Source organism: Akanthomyces muscarius, chromosome 2 (genome assembly GCF_028009165.1).
Source record: "Akanthomyces muscarius strain Ve6 chromosome 2, whole genome shotgun sequence".
NCBI lineage: Eukaryota > Fungi > Ascomycota > Sordariomycetes > Hypocreales > Cordycipitaceae > Akanthomyces > Akanthomyces muscarius.
In genome coordinates this window covers 1,267,280-1,284,373 of record NC_079242.1, presented here as the reverse complement: position 1 = coordinate 1,284,373, position 17,094 = coordinate 1,267,280, and the positions used below count along the sequence as shown (strand labels likewise).

At 54.5% G+C, this 17,094-nt stretch overlaps 7 protein-coding genes across 7 annotated transcripts; 4 read left to right on the top strand and 3 right to left on the bottom strand.

Annotated features, from left to right (window-relative positions):
* Positions 1 to 2,814: 2,814 nt before the first annotated feature.
* Positions 2,815 to 6,555, top strand: LMH87_003525 (uncharacterized protein; the record flags this gene model as incomplete). Its single annotated transcript, XM_056194084.1, has 1 exon — positions 2,815 to 6,555. One exon carries the CDS (start codon positions 2,815 to 2,817, stop codon positions 6,553 to 6,555), a length of 3,741 nt encoding a protein of 1,246 aa, XP_056048320.1.
* Positions 6,556 to 6,702: 147 nt separating this feature from the next.
* On the bottom strand, positions 6,703 to 7,298 carry LMH87_003524 (uncharacterized protein; the record flags this gene model as incomplete). The annotated part of the gene is made up of 4 exons (XM_056194073.1): positions 6,703 to 6,920; positions 6,972 to 7,047; positions 7,197 to 7,236; positions 7,291 to 7,298. 4 exons carry the CDS (start codon positions 7,296 to 7,298, stop codon positions 6,703 to 6,705), a joined length of 342 nt encoding a protein of 113 aa, XP_056048319.1.
* A 48-nt stretch (positions 7,299 to 7,346) lies between these two features.
* LMH87_003523 (uncharacterized protein) lies at positions 7,347 to 7,957 on the bottom strand (the record flags this gene model as incomplete). Its single annotated transcript, XM_056194061.1, has 4 exons — positions 7,347 to 7,450; positions 7,526 to 7,692; positions 7,744 to 7,805; positions 7,865 to 7,957. The coding sequence occupies 4 exons, from the start codon at positions 7,955 to 7,957 to the stop codon at positions 7,347 to 7,349; spliced, it is 426 nt and encodes a 141-aa protein (XP_056048318.1).
* Positions 7,958 to 8,272: 315 nt separating this feature from the next.
* LMH87_003522 (uncharacterized protein) lies at positions 8,273 to 9,441 on the top strand (the record flags this gene model as incomplete). Its single annotated transcript, XM_056194050.1, has 3 exons — positions 8,273 to 8,300; positions 8,353 to 8,418; positions 8,477 to 9,441. 3 exons carry the CDS (start codon positions 8,273 to 8,275, stop codon positions 9,439 to 9,441), a joined length of 1,059 nt encoding a protein of 352 aa, XP_056048317.1.
* Positions 9,442 to 11,214: 1,773 nt separating this feature from the next.
* Positions 11,215 to 12,956, top strand: LMH87_003521 (uncharacterized protein; the record flags this gene model as incomplete). The annotated part of the gene is made up of 3 exons (XM_056194038.1): positions 11,215 to 11,260; positions 11,358 to 12,504; positions 12,566 to 12,956. The coding sequence occupies 3 exons, from the start codon at positions 11,215 to 11,217 to the stop codon at positions 12,954 to 12,956; spliced, it is 1,584 nt and encodes a 527-aa protein (XP_056048316.1).
* A 289-nt stretch (positions 12,957 to 13,245) lies between these two features.
* Positions 13,246 to 14,370, bottom strand: LMH87_003520 (uncharacterized protein; the record flags this gene model as incomplete). Its single annotated transcript, XM_056194027.1, has 2 exons — positions 13,246 to 14,290; positions 14,351 to 14,370. 2 exons carry the CDS (start codon positions 14,368 to 14,370, stop codon positions 13,246 to 13,248), a joined length of 1,065 nt encoding a protein of 354 aa, XP_056048315.1.
* Positions 14,371 to 15,623: 1,253 nt separating this feature from the next.
* On the top strand, positions 15,624 to 16,880 carry LMH87_003519 (uncharacterized protein; the record flags this gene model as incomplete). Its single annotated transcript, XM_056194016.1, has 1 exon — positions 15,624 to 16,880. The coding sequence occupies one exon, from the start codon at positions 15,624 to 15,626 to the stop codon at positions 16,878 to 16,880; it is 1,257 nt and encodes a 418-aa protein (XP_056048314.1).
* Between the last annotated feature and the right edge of the window lie 214 nt (positions 16,881 to 17,094).

The following is a 17,094-nucleotide window of genomic DNA, read 5'->3' as shown; positions in this document are numbered from 1 at the left end:
AGAATGGAATTGTCAGACGAAAGAGGAGAAATAAGAAGGGGAACACGGTCGAGAGGGGGTGGGAAACGGATGCATTATAACTGAGCCATGACATGATCTGTCGCAGAGCCCAGACGACTGGTGCCGCCACCCCTTTCGCTACCAGCGTCATCCCATGTCCGGAAGAAAAAAAAACTAATTTCCACAGGCAAAAGAAGGAGAGGGCCAAGAAAGAGGATGGGATGGGGCGGAACTGACCCTTGTCTCTGTTTCTACACCTGTTGGCGTCGTTTTGGGCGTGGCTCCTGGTCGGTTTCTGCGCCTGCATGTAAGCGGGCTGCCCAGAGGTCGGGTTCCTGGCGATCCGATCATGTACCACTCAACGCACCGCACCTCTATTGGTTTAATTTCCTGGGAGATATGGGGGCTTTGACGCCATGCAATGCCAGCAGCGCAAACCTATTCCACAGGGCCCCGGGGCTTCTTTTTCTGCATTGGTGTGTGGCGGCCCGGCTTGAGGAGTTGTAACCAGGAGTTGTCTCGGGTCGTGTCTGGCACTTGTCTCGAGGGGTCTTGGGGATTGCCTATTTGGGCAATGCGTCAAACGAGAGCATCAGAATGCACCCGGGGTTTGGAGGTTGGAGGCTGGTAGTAAAATTGCCACGAGAGGGAAAAAAAACGAACGCGAAAGGATTTGATTACAGTAATCTGCCGTGCTTGCCTCTTTTTTCTAAACTGCGAGCGCTCTGTCGAGGCGTGATGGTGGCGAGCATTTTACGTCTGTTCAATGTGCTCAGTGAACCATCTCCACCCATTCGCCCACACAATAAGCTCCTAGATCTTGGTCTGAATTCTACAAGGCTGGTGGCTATGCCATCTTTTTCTTTTTTTTTCTTTTTTCCTTTTTTTCAAGATTATTGTCCAGACGAGAGCGGCAAACCCGGCCCTTCTCGGTGCCCAACAGGGACTCCTGCACAGAGCAGCGACTTCAATTGAACGAGGCGCGCCGCCGCCTCAAACCGCCAGTGAAGGGGATTCTGAAACGTCACCTGCCTCCGTGCCAGGCAGCTGCTTGGCCCACGGAGGAACGGCATCAGAATAGGTACGGGCTTGGTCCTGCAGTAGTTCTTTACAAAAAGATTCAATGAGAACTGATGGGGCTGTGCAAATGACGCATCTTGGCTTTTGCGTTTACTGTCTACAGCGGGACTGCCTGCAATACGTCGTAGAAGTGTCGATAGCAGGAGCTCTTGAAAGTATGCGGGCAACCCATCACTAAACAGTGAATCTCAATTAAAACCACAGTTGTAACTGAGTCGTCTCTGCAGTTTTCATCCATTTCATGTATTGCAAATCCATCTAGTACCGTATGCCACTTGAACCGAAATTCCGACCCGAATCGATCTTTGCAGTTTTTGTTTCGCAAAAGTTTTGGGCACGGCACCAGCTCGTCGCGGCGGTCCGCAAAGTCGAAGCTGTTCATTTACAAATCCGCCTGGGGGGACCTCAGGTGTTCAGAAACGCCAAAAAGCCATGCTCTATCCGGTAATCATCGCCATGAAACGTGTCAATCCATCTCGGCAACGGCTTGGCCACGGGTATGCATTTCCGTTATGTGGTGTGCCGGCGTAGTGCTGTCGTCCCTTGGTTCCCTCCTCCAGCAAGCACGCCCTTGCTTGAAATTGCCATGAGGCTTGGCTTACGCAGCATAAATGCCCGGATATCGGCATCTCCTCGCGGTGCTCAATCTATCCTGTTGCAGAAATATGGGCAACCCGGCGGGCGGTGCACTGGTGTTGTGACAGAGCTTGTGACAGAGTTGTACGCCACTGGATGCCGGGCAATTTTGGCAATCTCAAAGAGAAACCGTCTGGTAGCATTGTCGATATCCCATTCATCTGATTTGTCCGAGATTGAGCAGTCCAGACGCAACTATCGGATCACTGGGGTTGCTGCTGCTGCGCCTGCCGCTGCTGTCCCTCGTGGAGTCCCGTGTAGTTTCCCGGCATAATGCCAGGATATTAATAGCTTTTCTTTTCTCAGATTCCCGTCGCATGTCCAAAGCATCGACTTTGTTGTTGGGCTAATGCAGTCACGGGCAAATGGCCTTGGACGAAGTCTGAGCCCAGATACAACATGGCAACTATAAATCGCCACTGCGACCGAAAAAAAATGGTAAATAGGTTTAAAAGCGCTTGAATGAAGTCTCCTGATGCTCGGCTGGATCGTTCGCAGAACACGGGAGAGATTAAAAAGGGCGTGGCTTACAAGCTTTCCATCCGCAGGGGATGTACGCACTGATTTTCCAATTCATCATCCGTAATAGATGGCAACTTCGACTGCAACTGACGACCTCCATACCTTGTCTGCGCGGTATCCCGGCAAAGCACCTTTATTGGGCGATAGTACAGTGATCTGGGCCAGCGTATGGCGTTACACGCCATAGCTGGCCGAGCTAGATCATTGGTGTAGTGGCGCCGTGCAAACGGCAGAGACTAGTCGACTGCAACAATTGAATAGATGTAGTTTTGCTTTTGAGCAAACAGAAAACGTGTAAAGAATGCTCTGCTGACTTTCATCCTTGAACGAAAGTGGTTCAGCTGCAGGTTCAATCTCCCTCAGCCTCAGTCACGAGAGATTCAGCCGCAACGCTAACCGACGCCGAGCTCTCCACCGCTTGCCCAATCCTTTCTGTCGACCCTTCGTCAACAAATTATACATGTTTTGAACTCTGGTTAGATAATCATATATGTAAAAGGTACTCATCCAGTCCGACACTTTATAATACCGCATTCTCACCACCAGCATTGTCGGGAAATATTTCTGCATGTCCTGATGGCAGCTCTGGATCCCGATCAATACACAGTGGTATGGATAGCCCCTCTCGAAATTGAGGCCAAGGCTGCCATAGAAATGCTAGATAACAGACACCATGGCCACTTTCCAGTCAGTCGAGGCAATGACTACATCTTCCAAGCCGGCGATGTCTGCGGACACAATGTTGTCATCGCAACCCTGCCAGCTGGGCAGGAGTATGGCACGGGCTCGGCAGCCGCCCTAGCTAGCCAGGTCAAGACATTCTTTCCCAATCTTTGGTTTGGCCTGCTTGTCGGGGTTGCTGCCGGTCTGCCTCGGCTGTCGGGAGTCCGCCAGCGCGACATCCGTCTCGGAGATGTCCTGGTAGCTCTTCCCGAAGGGGAGAGCGCCGGGTTGATAGCGTACGACCTGGGCAAGGAGACGGGGGATGGCTTCCAGCTGCTGAGATACGGCCATGTGCTGGCGAGCACCGAGACTGTCGTTAGAGCAGCGATCGGAAGCATCAAGCTTCATGCACCCAACGATGCGCAATTGTTTCTCCCATACTATGCAAGTATGAAGTTGATTGAGCATGCCGATGGGACATTCGTCGACCCAGGCCAGGACGAGGACAAGCTATATGAGTTTGACGAAGCCGGTACGGAGAGGGTAGTCAAACGCGATCGGCGACCCGACGCACAACGCACTAGAGTCTGGTATGGGCCGATAGGTTCTGGCGAAAAGCTGATAAGGAATGCGTCCAAGAGGGATGAGCTGAGGGACAGATACGATGTGATTGGTCTGGAGACGGAGGCTGCCGGGACAATGAACCGCATCCCCGTGGGCGTGATCCGGGGAGCCTACAATTACGGGGATGCGCATGAGAATACGGAATGGAAGCCGTATGCGGCCGCGATGGCGGCTGCGTATGCCAAGGGGGTTCTGGGTCAGATTCGTCCGAAGCGCAGCGCAACAAGCCCTCCATCCGCCACTGCCTACTGCGACGATCCTGCTTTCATTCAAAACCTCAATTTCGTCGGCCGCGAAGAAGAGATCAGCACTATTCACCACCAGCTCACGGAGGCAAGAAATGGAAACCGGCAAGGCAGGGTGTGTCTCTGGGGACCGGGTGGCGTAGGGAAGACGCAGTTGGCCGCGGCGTATGCCTCGCAGCACGAGATGGATTACTCTGAGATATTCAAAGTTTGCGCAACCGACCCAGAAGCCCTCCAGGAAAGCTTTGGCAATCTTGCCTTCAAGATCCTCGCCCGTGGGGGGTGCGGTGACGACTTTAAGCCTGAAGTGCCATCAGAGGAAGCGGATGCACACACTCGACATTACATTATGCAGAGAAATATTTCCATGGTCCATCACTGGTTCGCATCCCACCGGACGGGCAAGTGGCTGCTGGTTTTTGACGACGTTCGACTCGAGGTCGACATCAATCTGTATCTTCCCCGCTCCAAGACTGGCTCCGTCATCTTGACGAGCCAGAGCCGGGCTGCCGGCGGCCACGACTTTTTGCTCGAAGTCGGCACTTTGACTCCCGACAAGGCAGTTTCCCTTCTTCTGAAAAAGGCCAAATTGCTGGGCCAGGAACGAGAAGACTTCCGCCCACGCGCTGCAGAAGTGGCGAGACTGCTGGGATACCTCCCTCTCGCGGTTGAGCATGCGGGGGCGTTGATCTCATGCAAAGGCGTGCAGTATTACTGGGAGACTTTGCACTCGGATCGCACCAATACTCTGCAGCAGTCAGATGGAACATCCATCCATCAAACGTCAGTCTTCAAGACATTTCAGACATCATTCGGCTTGCTTCAAGGCTTGAATGTGTACGCCGCCAGGTTTCTAGTCTTCCTCAGCTTTTTAGACAACTCCGTCATCTCATCCGATTTGCTATTTGATGATGATGATACGCCAAAGAAATCTCTCCAACACATAGGCTTATTCAAAGGGAGAGCCGAATTCCACGATGCAGTGGCTGATCTCTACGAATTGGCCTTGATCTATCGCAAATACGACGGCAGAAAGATATTTTTGTCGATGCATCCGTTGGTCCACCACATGGCACGGGTCAGGCTCAATCTCTCCAACCAGACGAATTGGGCCGCGAACGTCGCTCAGTACCTTTACGCGCCAGTGTTTCAACCTATGGACCCCTCAATGCAGCCCACGCTGGCGGACTTTAGAAACGTTGTGCAAGTCTTGCGGGAAGCTGCCGAGCTCGGGATGCAAAGTATAGCTGACACCAGAGTTCTGCGGCTCTGGGTCGCCTTATCGATGTTGCTGGCGCGCCATTACACCCAGTTCCATATTCATGCCAAGCTGGAACAGTTCGAAAGTTATTGTAAACTTGCTGTTGCCATTCTCGAGCAGGGAACTGAGGAGTATCAACTGGTTGTCCTTGTGCCCATCATTCAGCTGATGGCCCTTGCATCTGAATACACGACTACAGAGGACACTCCAAGAAGTGTCTACAAGACTTTTCTCTCGAAGCTCTTGAAGCCGGCTGCAGCCAGGGCCTTGGAGCAGTCCGCGAGTTCTGCTTCTTCCGATGTTGAGCAATTTGGAACGTTTCGATATTGGTGGATGCCCTGGCCAATGACGATGCGTAACATACTCAAGAGAAATTCGCCAGAAGCGCACACTTATGCACTCTTTGAGCGCATGTCACACCTATGTGTTGGTGAAAAGAGGTGGGAAGAGGCAATTCTACTGGCACAGTTTTCTGAACTACCGGCTACACTGTGGTCAAGTCGGCCGCAAATCGTGCCAACACCCACCCAGTTGGTCAAGGCCGCTTTCCATGCGTCACTGGGTCAGCGAGACATGGCTTCCTACTTGGACAAGCTAGCACAACTGGTCAGCAACCCTGGGTATCCTGATCACTTTGCTGTCACGTATGATTATGGCGCAATTCTATTAAAGCAGGGTCGGTATTGCGAAGTGGAGTCTTTGATGACCTCTTCTCTAGACAGAGTGTTTGAGAAGCCCAAGTTCTCGCTTGCCACGCTGGAAGGCACCTGCTACGTCTGGATCGTCAAGGCCCTCTGTCTCGCGCTGGTCCATCAGAACCGGACAGCAGAAGCGCAGGATGCGCTGCTCGCGGCTTACTCCACTGTACAGAGCGCCTCGGAAGACGATACTCTCAGCCTACTCCATATACAACTGCTACTCATATCGTTCAACAGGAAATGGGGGATCCATCTAGCGTCCCCGGTCAGCGAATATGACAGGAGCCTCTCTGAGCGGTTTCGTCGCATGTACGCGGCCAATGAAATGCAGCTCATCAAGGCCGAGGGTGTCGGCATGGCAGCTGTCCTGCTCGCCCAAGGGGCTTTGGAAGAAGCCGCGGCGGTCAGTCTAAAGTTTGTCGAGGCATCCGAGGCGGTTCTTGGCGCGTCGCATGCATTGACGCTGCGTGCGAGGCATCTCCACCATACAGCCGTCTCTGAGATGCAACGTGAAGAGGAAAACATACGAAACGGGGACTTTTGGCCGCACTTTGGCTGCATCTTATTCCCGCGAGACTGTCGCACAGTCAATGAGTGCAAAGGCGGCGACGGTGCCGGGAATGACCGTGCCATCTCGTGGATAAGTGAAGAGAACCGCCAGCCGCGGACCATGTTGAAGAAACTTCATGGCTTGGTTGCCGATTTCGCACCTTTCCATCTCTCGTCGCGCACATGTTGGATAACGTCGGGTTTGGGGGTGTTGTTCTTATTATCCCACCATAGGAGCGTTGTTCTAGCTGCATGTAAGCGGTTGATGGTTAAATAGAAGCTGATATATGAGGGTTTTGTATAATACAATCAAGTTAGATCGAGGTCAGTGCACAATATAGGCTACGCATAGTGCCTCAAACCCAGGCAAGCGACTGTCGACGAGCATTCGTTGTGCCTATCTAAGAGCGATATAAGCACGAAGTTACCGGTACATCCGGGGATAAGTTTGTAATTTGGTTTCACTCGATTCATTGGCCACTGATTTTCCATCACGCAACGCCCGTATAGCATCGAATGAGAGGCAATTATCTACTCGTCGCCCAGCCCAGAACGCCGCCAACGTTGCCCCAAAGTCGTCAAACAGTAGTGTGACGGCGTCGGCCTCGCGGGGCAGGGCGCAGATGATTGCGATGCGGATACCTGCACGGCCCGTTAGTTCTATGGCGGCGCGCCAAGAATGTAGCACCGGACGCTGGCCATGCTGATAACAATGGGTGCTGATGGTGCTGATTTCCGCCACCCGCTTTATACTTGGAGAATAATGCCTCTATGAAGATACCAATTGCAGTTAGAACGATGGACTCTTGTGAAATAGCATCCGAGAGGACGGGACAACGAGAGCAAAGGGAATCTGACGGCGCTCAAACGCATCCTCCTCACCGCTTGCTATTTTCATGCCTGTTTCGCGCCACTAACATGAAGTTCTGCTGCAGGTACCGAAAGTATGCATCTCGTTCTTTACATTGAGCAGGCGAAAGGTAGGGCAACAATATATATTGCGGAGGCGCACTGTGCCATCTGGTTCTTCAGCTGTCAGAGATTGAGCAGTCCCTCGCAATCATCGGATCACTGGGGCTGCTGCGCCTGTTGCTGCTGCCCCTCGTAGAGTCCCGTGTAGTATCCGGCATAATACCAGGACATTAATAGCTTCTTGAGATTTTCGTCCCTCACTGTCAGATATGAACACGTCAGCACTTAGAGTCATTCTACAATTGCAAGTGCGACATCATGAAAAGGCCACTTACCGGTTCCAAGCACAGCTTGTGGGGGTGAGATGGCGGGTGCCGACCTGGCTGCCTCTGGGACACCGCCTTCTGGTTTTTGTTCTTCAGGTTTAACTTGGATCGATCCTTGGTCTAGCTGCATCGTAGCATCACCGGAGTCTGCGGCAGCTTCGACTTCGTCTGCTGTCCTGCTGCCTGTTAGACAGCAAATTATGAAAGATGATTCAATATTCGTTTACCTTGACGACAAAGCTTTGAGCTCTTTGATTGTACCACCCTTGGCATGTATGCTATGATATTTCTTCATCGAGCGAGTCTTGTCAGTATGAGATTTCTTCTGCCATTCTTGGGGTAGCGTACCTTGTATTCATCGAGAGCTTCGTTCCAGGAGTCGACAAGCACCGAGTCGTCCCACATATCATCATCGTTGAGGTTTATGCTGTGACTAGCCATCTTTTGTCTTCATAAAGTGCGTCGTTTGATGAAAATCGCTTTCCAAAGGCCAGTTCCTCTCAAACAATACTCTGTCGCATCACCGTTGCAAGACGCCAGGCGCGAAGCCAGTGGGGAGCTTCCCGCCAGAAGGGTCTCTACAGGCGGCTCTCAGCCCCACTGCCAGCCTCGCAGCACCAAATTTCGGAGCAGGTACAGGCTTCACCGCCCAGACGTTAGGCTGGCAGAAACTTATTTTTTTCCCTAGGCAATATTCCCACCTGTCGTAGGACCTCGATTCTTGCAGCCAAAAGTTATACATCTGCAACATACAAAATGGCTCCCGAACTAAGAAAGAGAAAGCGTATGTCGCATGTCAATTCACATTCAGCGCCCTAATAACTAACTGCTTACAGCGGCTGCTGAGCCCACCAAGCCAGCTCCCAAGGCCGAGAAGCCCGCGACCAAGGGCAAGCGCAAGGGTAACTATTCCCAATTTCTTCCATGTGGTGACCATTCTCTAACACCTCGCCCGAATAGCTGCCGAAGATGCTTCTCCCGCTTCCGCAAAGAAGTCTAAGCCCGCCAAAGCTGCCCCCGCGCCGAAGCCTGCTCTGAAGAAGACCACAAAGGCCAAGGAAGACGCTCCCAAAACGAACGGCAAGAAGAAGGCTGCCGAGCCGGTCGAGGAGCCCGCCGAAGAGGTCGCTGAGAACGAAAACGACGACGATGAGAACGAGGGTGCGCAGGTTCTCGCTACTGAGTTGGACTCTGGGGATGACGAGGCCGACGGTGTGACGCTTTTCGAAGAGGGCCAGGACGTTGGCAAGATCCCCAGCGTCTCCAAGGCTGTCCGTGATGCCGCCAGCAAGGCCCCGAGTGGCGAGACCGGCGTCATCTACATTGGCCGTATCCCCCACGGATTCTACGAGCACGAGATGCGCCAGTACTTTTCGCAATTCGGCGCCATTTCCCGCCTGCGCCTGTCGCGCAACAAGAAGACGGGCGCAAGCAAGCACTTTGCCTTTGTCGAGTTTGAAGAGCAAAGCACCGCCGAGGTTGTCGCTAAGACCATGGACAACTACCTGCTGTTTGGCCACATCCTCAAGTGCCAGGTCGTGCCCAAGGAGCGCCTCCACGACAGCGTGTGGAAGGGCGCCAACCGCCGCTTCAAACAGGTGCCCTGGAACAAGATGGCCGGCAAGAAGCTCGAGAAGCCCCGCACCGAGTCTGCATGGGGGCTCAAGGTCGAGCGCGAGAATAAGAAGCGCGCCGACAAGGCTGCCAAGCTCAAGGCTCTCGGCTACGACTTTGACGGCCCCGAGATCAAGGCCGTCCCGGCGCCCGGCGCTCCGCCTGCCGCAGAGGATGCCGATGCCACCGAGAGCGAGGAGGTTGCTGAGGCTGCTCCCGCCGAGGAGGAGCCCAAGACCGAGGAACCCAAGGCCAAGTCTCCCAAGGTAACAAAAGCCAAGGGTGGGAAGGCCAAGAAGGCCAAAGCCTAAGCACAAGTCATGCATCAAGGGTTCATTTGTTTTTCTTGTCTCTACAAAATTTGGCGAGTTCTGGCGCACATATATTCATGATTTGGTTTTAAGTGTAATGGGCATATACGTGTTGAATACGAATTTCCATCATCATCATTCTTGATTTGCGTGCAGTGGCTCAAAAAGTCTTTGTCGTGTAGCGTAGTGTGTTGACGAGTAAAACAAAGTGCACATGCATGTACGCACATAAGCGAACCCGCAACACTCATGTTTACATCCAAAAGGATGCAAAGGAGCAAGCAGCGGGATTATGAAAGGCATACTAATCTACTTCGCGCGAGATTGTGAATAAGCCACGGAGATGAGATGAACTTGTTCAATAGTGTGATGGCGAAGGGTAAATGTAAGTTGAAGAGAAAAAGAAGCAAAAAGGGAAAAGAAATTTCGCTGGGCCGTTGATAAAAGCTGCTGCTGGAGCGAGACGCTGACTAAGGAATTTTAGTGCTGCCGCGAACAAGGTTCCAGGGGCTGCTGCAGCTTCTGAGCCTCTGAAAGGATCCACCCACGATAGCTTCATTATTCGCCATGGTTGACACAACAATGAGATTCTGGCAGGCCGTACGACTCCAGCGTAACGAGTTTTTCGACAGGGGCCGTATAGCATTTACGTACGAAAACGCTAATGCCCGGCTGATTTTGTGACACAAACTGCGCAGCACAGCCCTGTATCCCGTAACGGAAACAGGTGCAAAGTTCTGCGAGGTTCCCGTGACGCTCGATTTTGCCCCTTCGGTGTTCAGCTGATAATTCACTTCCACAGGTTCCCTATTTTTATGATTTGTGAGCCATAAGCAGACATCTATGACTAGTTGCTATACAAGCAAAGGTGTAGGAGCACTGTTCAGCTGCAAGTGGCCATGAGCGTCAAGGCTTTAAATAACGAATCGGCGGAATACAACTGTACAACAAAATACATGTAGAAATGATTCTCACTAAAAAGAAATATTATAAAGGCGGGGAAATACCTCGACCCTCAGCGTCTTTGCGCTCATGTCCTGGACAAGCCGAACAAGGCTGTGACGTGGAATTCAAGCACCGACCGACGTAGAAACTAAGTAGAATGTTCCACGCTTATTTAACGTACAATCAGGTCTCAATACACTTATATCCAACTAATTGACATGTTGTCACGCCAAAATCTGTTTTAGGCTTTGTTTCGAATACTGCTGTAAGTAAGCTCGTAGCAATGAAAGAGGTAACAAAGGCGACAGTAGCGACGGCGATAGCAGTGTCAGCAGACTCATAGTAGCATAAGTTTACGCACGTATCTTGTTGACTCGATGCCCACCTAGGTATGTCAAGCGTCCCAATTTGTTTATACGGCGGTTTATATGCCAAGCCGGTGGGCGACCTGTGGCGTCTGATACGAGAACGAGTCAGCTGTCACGCAGCAGGATCAATGCGGCTAAAACAAGCTAAAAATAAATCTTGACTGTATGGTAACTTTAAGTATACTACACTTGGATGCATTTATAATGCATTTTCAAAAATTCTGGTTACCCACAGCCACTGGCAGACATCGGGACTGAAGCAAACACTTCCCTCGCGGGGCTGCAACACCCACAGTGGAACGCTACAGCGCAAGGTCTCAGTACCACCCGCTGACGTGGTCTCTGCCCACCACCGCACCATCGCGCCGCTTTGTCGCGTCAACCCAAGAGCTGCCGACCACAACTTCCGCCTCGAGGACATAATACAAATCATTGTATAGTATAGGGGACCCACGGCGCAATGTCCTCTGCAGCGGCTGCCGACGCCTCGCAGGCGCCCAATCCAGGTTAGTTATCTCGAGCCCACGAAGCCTTGGAGGGGGGCAGGATGCATTGTCGGCGAGGATTGAAGACTAACAATCGGGCTTTCCAATATGGCTACAGCGGGGTCGAAGAAGAAGAATAACAAGAAGAAGAAGAACGCCAATAAGAGCAAGGATAATGCCCCAGCCGACAGCGGCAAGCCGCAGGAAAACCACGGTGACGATGGCGACGATAATGATGACGACGAACACGAGCAGTCCAACGACGAGCCTGCGAAAAATGCCTTGAATGGGCATGCAACCCATTCTTCCAATAAAAGCGATACGACTAGCGACAGCAAGGGTCAAGAGGCACTCCAAGCAGAGGTCGAGCAATTGCGCAAACAACTAGAAACCATACAACAGACACACAAGACCGAAATTGAACGACTGCAAACCGAGCTAGAAGAAAGCAACGCTGCAAAAGAGACGGCGGAAGAGCAATACCAGACGCTACTGGAGCGTGTAGAAAAGATCAAAGAAACATTGAGCGACAGGCTACGGCGCGACAAGGCAGAGCTAGAGGAGGCCAAGGAGCGAATAGAGGAGCTGGAGACACAAAATGAGCAGCTCCAAAACTCGGCGAGCTCCTCCGACAAGGACCACCATAAGCTCCGACAAGACCTTCAAGATGCCAACCGCGAGTTGACGACGCTGCGCAGCCGCAGCAACCTGTCGACACAAAATTGGAACAAGGAGCGCGAGGACCTGACCCGCGCGGTGCAGCACCTCAAGGAGGAGATGGAGACGACGGCCAACGCCATGGGTGAGTGGGAGGTGATTGCCATGGAGGAGCGATCCGTCAAGGAGAGCCTCAACGACAAGATTTCCGAGCTCGAGGAGCAAATAGCCTCGCTCAGGCAAGGCTACGAGAGCGCGGCCAGCGAGCGCGACAGCCAGTCGACGCTGATTGACAACCTGCAGAATGCGCTGCGCGAGATTCAGGACGCGCGCAAGAAGGAGCTGCGCGACATGGTCGAGAGCACCGAGGCGCAGCTGCAGGCGCAGAAGAAGCTGGCGTCCGAGGCCGAGGCGCGCGCCGCCGAAGCCCAGGACGCCAAGGCGACGCTGTCCAAGGAGGTGGAGCGGACGGCGCCGTTTGAAAAGGAGGTCAAGGAGAAGAACCTGCTCATCGGCAAGCTCAGGCACGAGGCCATTGTGCTCAACGACCACCTGACAAAGGCCCTGCGCTACCTCAAAAAGACCAAGCCCGAGGAGAATGTCGACAGGTACGTCTGCTCCCGACCCCCGTCCACTCGACATGTAGGCACTAACCAAGCGCGCATCCAGGCAAGTCGTCACCAACCACCTCCTCCACTTCCTCACGCTCGACCGCGGCGACGTGAAGCGCTTCCAGGTCCTGCAGGTCATGGCCGGCTACCTGAACTGGACCGACGAGCAGCGGGAGCAGGCCGGCCTCTCGCGGCCCGGCGGCTCGGGCGGCTCGCTGCGCCTGCCCGCGTCGCCCTTTCACCGCACGCCGAGCTCGCCGTCGCTGCACAACGACGTCCTCTCGGAGCCCACGTCGGCCCGCGACAAAGAGTCGCTGGCCGAGCTCTGGGCCGGCTTCCTGGAGCGCAGCGCCAAGGAGGGCCTGCCCGACGGCGACGCGCGCTCCGCGTCGTCACGCAAGACGAGCGTCAGCAGCGCGGCGACGGGGACGACGGAAAAGGGGCCGTGAAGGGCGGGGGGGCAGCATTTCAGAGGGTCATTCTTTCTTCGTCTTGGTTGACATCTTATTCACTCTTACTTCTACCTTGACAATATCTTACTTTCCATCTTCTTCATCATAACCTTTTTTTTTATCTCGAGAGCATGCTGCCAAACGGCGCAACAACTAGACGCGAAATATGACGGAATGAAGATTTTGTTTTCACCGTGATTACCATTACGTGTCCAGCGTGATATAATCTCTAAGATGAGAACTTTATAAAATTGTGTCTAATTCAGCGCCAATGATGTCTAAATGTCTATTCTTGGTTCAACTCTTGCAGCACCATGGTGGTATACGTGTCTGCGTCTCGGGTAATATTTTGGATATTCAGCCTGTTCTCCAGCGCATCGGCCACGCCTTCAATGACCTCGCGCTCCTCCATGGCCTCGGACATGAGGTGCCCCTCGTGCGTCCAGTAGGCGTCGCTGCGCTCGCGCAGCTCGGTATCTCGCTGTGCCGTGTTCTTGAGGATGCCGAGGGCGCTCAGCTTGCTCTTGGCGACGTGCAGAGCGCGGTTGACATTCTCGACGCGCTCGGCGGGCGTCGGCAGCTGGATAAAGGCGCGGTTGGTGGCGGAGAGGTAGATGAGGTAGCCGAGCACGGCATCGAAGGCGGCCAGCGCCCAGAGCCGCGTGGCGCGCGCGCTCCAGTAAAAGGCGTCGAGGTCGGCGAGGCGCAGCGCGCGCGCGTTGGCCTGGTAGTTGTAGTTGCTCGTGAGCCAGACGTCGGTCGCGGCCATGGCGCCGGCCGCGACGGTCGCCCAGCTGCGCCACTGGCGGCCGTAGCGGCCCGTCCACGAGGGGCTCGTGACGACGGCGGCGGCGAGGAAGTTTGCGAGGTGCGCCCACAGCAGCGCGGGGATGGCGTAGTAGAGGTAGCTCTTGGGCTCCTCGGCGTTGCAGAACAGGCAGTCGGCGAGGACGGCGGGGCCGAACTGCAGGTACAGCAGGCGGCTCTCGAGGTTGACAAACTTGCCGCGGAGGGTCGTGTCGGCGGCGGTGAGTGTGCCCTCGCCGCCGGGGCCGCCGCGCAGGGCGGCGACGCGGTTGAAGAGCACGTCGGTCGGGATCTGCAGGCGGCTGTCGGTGCGCTGGAAGATGTTCTCGGGGGTGAACGGCGGGAGCGTCTTGAGGACGAGCGTCGCGACGCAAAAGGCGAGCAGGGCGAGGGCGTGGCGGATGTGGCGCGGCACGGGACGCACCGTGACGCCGGCCGACTTGGAGGCAGCCTTGCTCGAGCGGTAGTAGGAGATGGCGCGTGGGATGGCAATGGGTCCGATGAATATGAGGAGAGACTTGATCCTGGCGATCGGGTGTTAGCTGGATATGCACAGCGTGGGCGGTTACAAAAGAGTAGCATACGAATCCCAAGCGATGGCCATGATGGGCAGACTGACGCGTCAGTTGCGCGCAGTATGTTGTGGAGGTTCTTTAGTGATTAAGATACAAGGACAAATCGTGTCGCATCTGCTTTTTCCGCGACCGGTGCTTCGTGGTCGAGAAATGTGTTCTCTCAGGAAAGCTTAAAAGCGGCCTGAAGGGTCGAGGTCGCCTGGTTGACAAGTTGACAAGGTGGCGTTTTAGCGCCAGGTACGAGGCCAGCAGGCAACCCCACCATTGATTGTATTGCATCACATCACAAAGAAATAAGTCATGTTTGCTCTCGCAAATACAGCATGGATATTTTGCTGTGCTGTGCCTGCGAGAATATCTATTTCTAGTATGTAAATCGTACTTCCAATACTGGATACTCATGAAATAATAACATAGAAGGAATAGTACAGATGGTACTGCTTAAACCAGAGTAGGCAAAGTGAAGAACAGTGACGATACGGAATATAAAGCAAAGCAAAGATGCTAAGATACGTAAGGAAGAATACCACACATTAGACAAGGGCAATGGAACCACGTTCGTTGTAACGACTGTGCCTGTATTTGACACCTGATACATTTCCACCCTTGTCGTGTAGGCCTCCCTGATTAAACAGGGCTGCAAATGAGAACAAGTCGGCAGTAGCCCCGCGGCATCTACAATAGTGCTGTGTGGCATAAATGCAATGCTGATCTCGCAGTAAATACTATGCTCTCGATCCTTGGTTGCGATGATTACGACATAAGCAATATCCTTGACTGGCTCGGCGTCTGCACATTATTCTTCACATACAAGGCCATTCCACCGACGATGGTTAATAAAGACGCCACCAATTGTCACTAGAAGCCCGCTGTGCCTACCAAATACATGTTTTCAGCATCACCAAATCAACTCGCGCGGCACATGCAATAAATAGTTTAGAAATTCAAGTAAAGTAGTTGATATAAATTGTCCATTTCCATATAACCAACTGCAGCATCATCATCACTCTCGGCTTTTCTCTCATACTCAGTACAAGCACGACATGATCACCACATATGCTACCAACCGAGCACTAGGATCGGCCCACCAATATATGTCTTGGGCCGCCCTCTCCTGAGATAGGCTGATCGCTAGTCGCCTCCAACCGGCGACAACTGCGACATGGGGTGCCGTTATATAGACGACACGGGCACCGTGCACTTGATGCCCTTTTCCCAACCGTGTCCTCCCACATAGTCTTCTTTTTGCAACATCTGCATCATCATCATCATCATCAAAACCATGGCTTCCGACTCCAAGCACTTCCTTTCCGGTCGCAAGATCGTCGTCTGCGGCGCCGGCCTCGGCGGCCTGTCCTTTGTGCTGTCGCTCTTGAAATCGTGGGATGCCGCCATCCCGGCCCCCCAGGTTATCATTGTCGACGCCGACGGCCGTGAAGAAAGCCTCAACCGCGGCCTCTACGACCTGCAGCTCAACGCGGACACGGAGGAGTCCGCGCTCGTCGGCCTCCGCGATCTCGGCCTCTCTGACGCGGTGCTGGCGCAGGCCGTGACGCAGAACAACCCAGACGCCACCATGCACGTGTGGGACAAGTCGTGGAAGTCGCTCATGACCATCAAGCCCAAGACCGTCGAGGGCTTCACCACGGGCGGCGTGCGCATCCGCCGCACGGCCCTCCTCGCCGTCCTGGTCGACGCCGTCGAGGCGCGCACCAAGATTGCCTGGGCGACCTCTGTCCAGGACGCCAAGCGGCTCCCCGACGGCACGCTGCGCGTGTCTCTGCAGGACAAGGCCTCGGGCGCCACGTCGCAGGAGGAGTGCGACCTGCTCGTGGCCGCCGACGGCGACGACAGCACCCTGCGCAAGATCTTCCGCCCCAAGGACGTCACCAAGCTCACCGGCCACGTCGCCATCGGCGGCCAGGTGGACTTTGGCGACAAGGCGAGCGCCCCCGCGCCGCTGACGCGCGACTTTGGCATCATTGTCGGCGGCGACGGCGTGGCCTCGGCCGTGGTGCAGCTCAACAACAACGGCAAGCTCCTGTGGTCCGTCTTCAAGGAGGAGAAGACACCCCGCGCCACCGCCTACGACAACGCCGACGCCGCCGCGTTCCAGGCGCTCCTCGACGAGGCGCGCGCGTCGGCCAAGAGCATCGGCGAGCCACTGCCCGAGCTCATCGGCCAGACGAAGCAGGAGACGACCTTTGCGCGGTCGGTGCGCGAGCGCGACGCCTTTGGCCACGAGGCCGCCGAGCTGCGCGGCGTCGTCTTCATCGGCGACGCCAACCGCCTCGTCAGCGTCTACATGAACAACGGCGGCGACCTGGCCGTCCGCGACGGCATCACCCTGGCGCGGGAGCTCGTCGCGCAGCCGTCCCTCGCGGCGGCCACGGCGGCGTACGACAAGGCGGCGCTGGCGCGCAGCACAAAGTCCATCAAGGCGGGGCGGTCGACGATGAACACTGCGCATCTCAGCGGCTGGAAATGGACCATGGCGAAGACGGCCCTGTCGGCTGGTGGTTTCCTGGCAGGCAACTGATGGGGCTTTCTCCAAGAACGGCTCCCCTCGAATGGCACGGAATTGGCTTCTTGGGGTTGGAGGGAGGCACATGAGACATAGACGAATCTAATGCAAATCATTCTCATTTAAATCATCACCATGCTGTGTTTAGGCATGGTGCTGTATGCACGTGCGTTTTGGGTATATAAAAAACTAATAGTACAATCCCGGGGCCCTCGCGAGTTGCGACTCT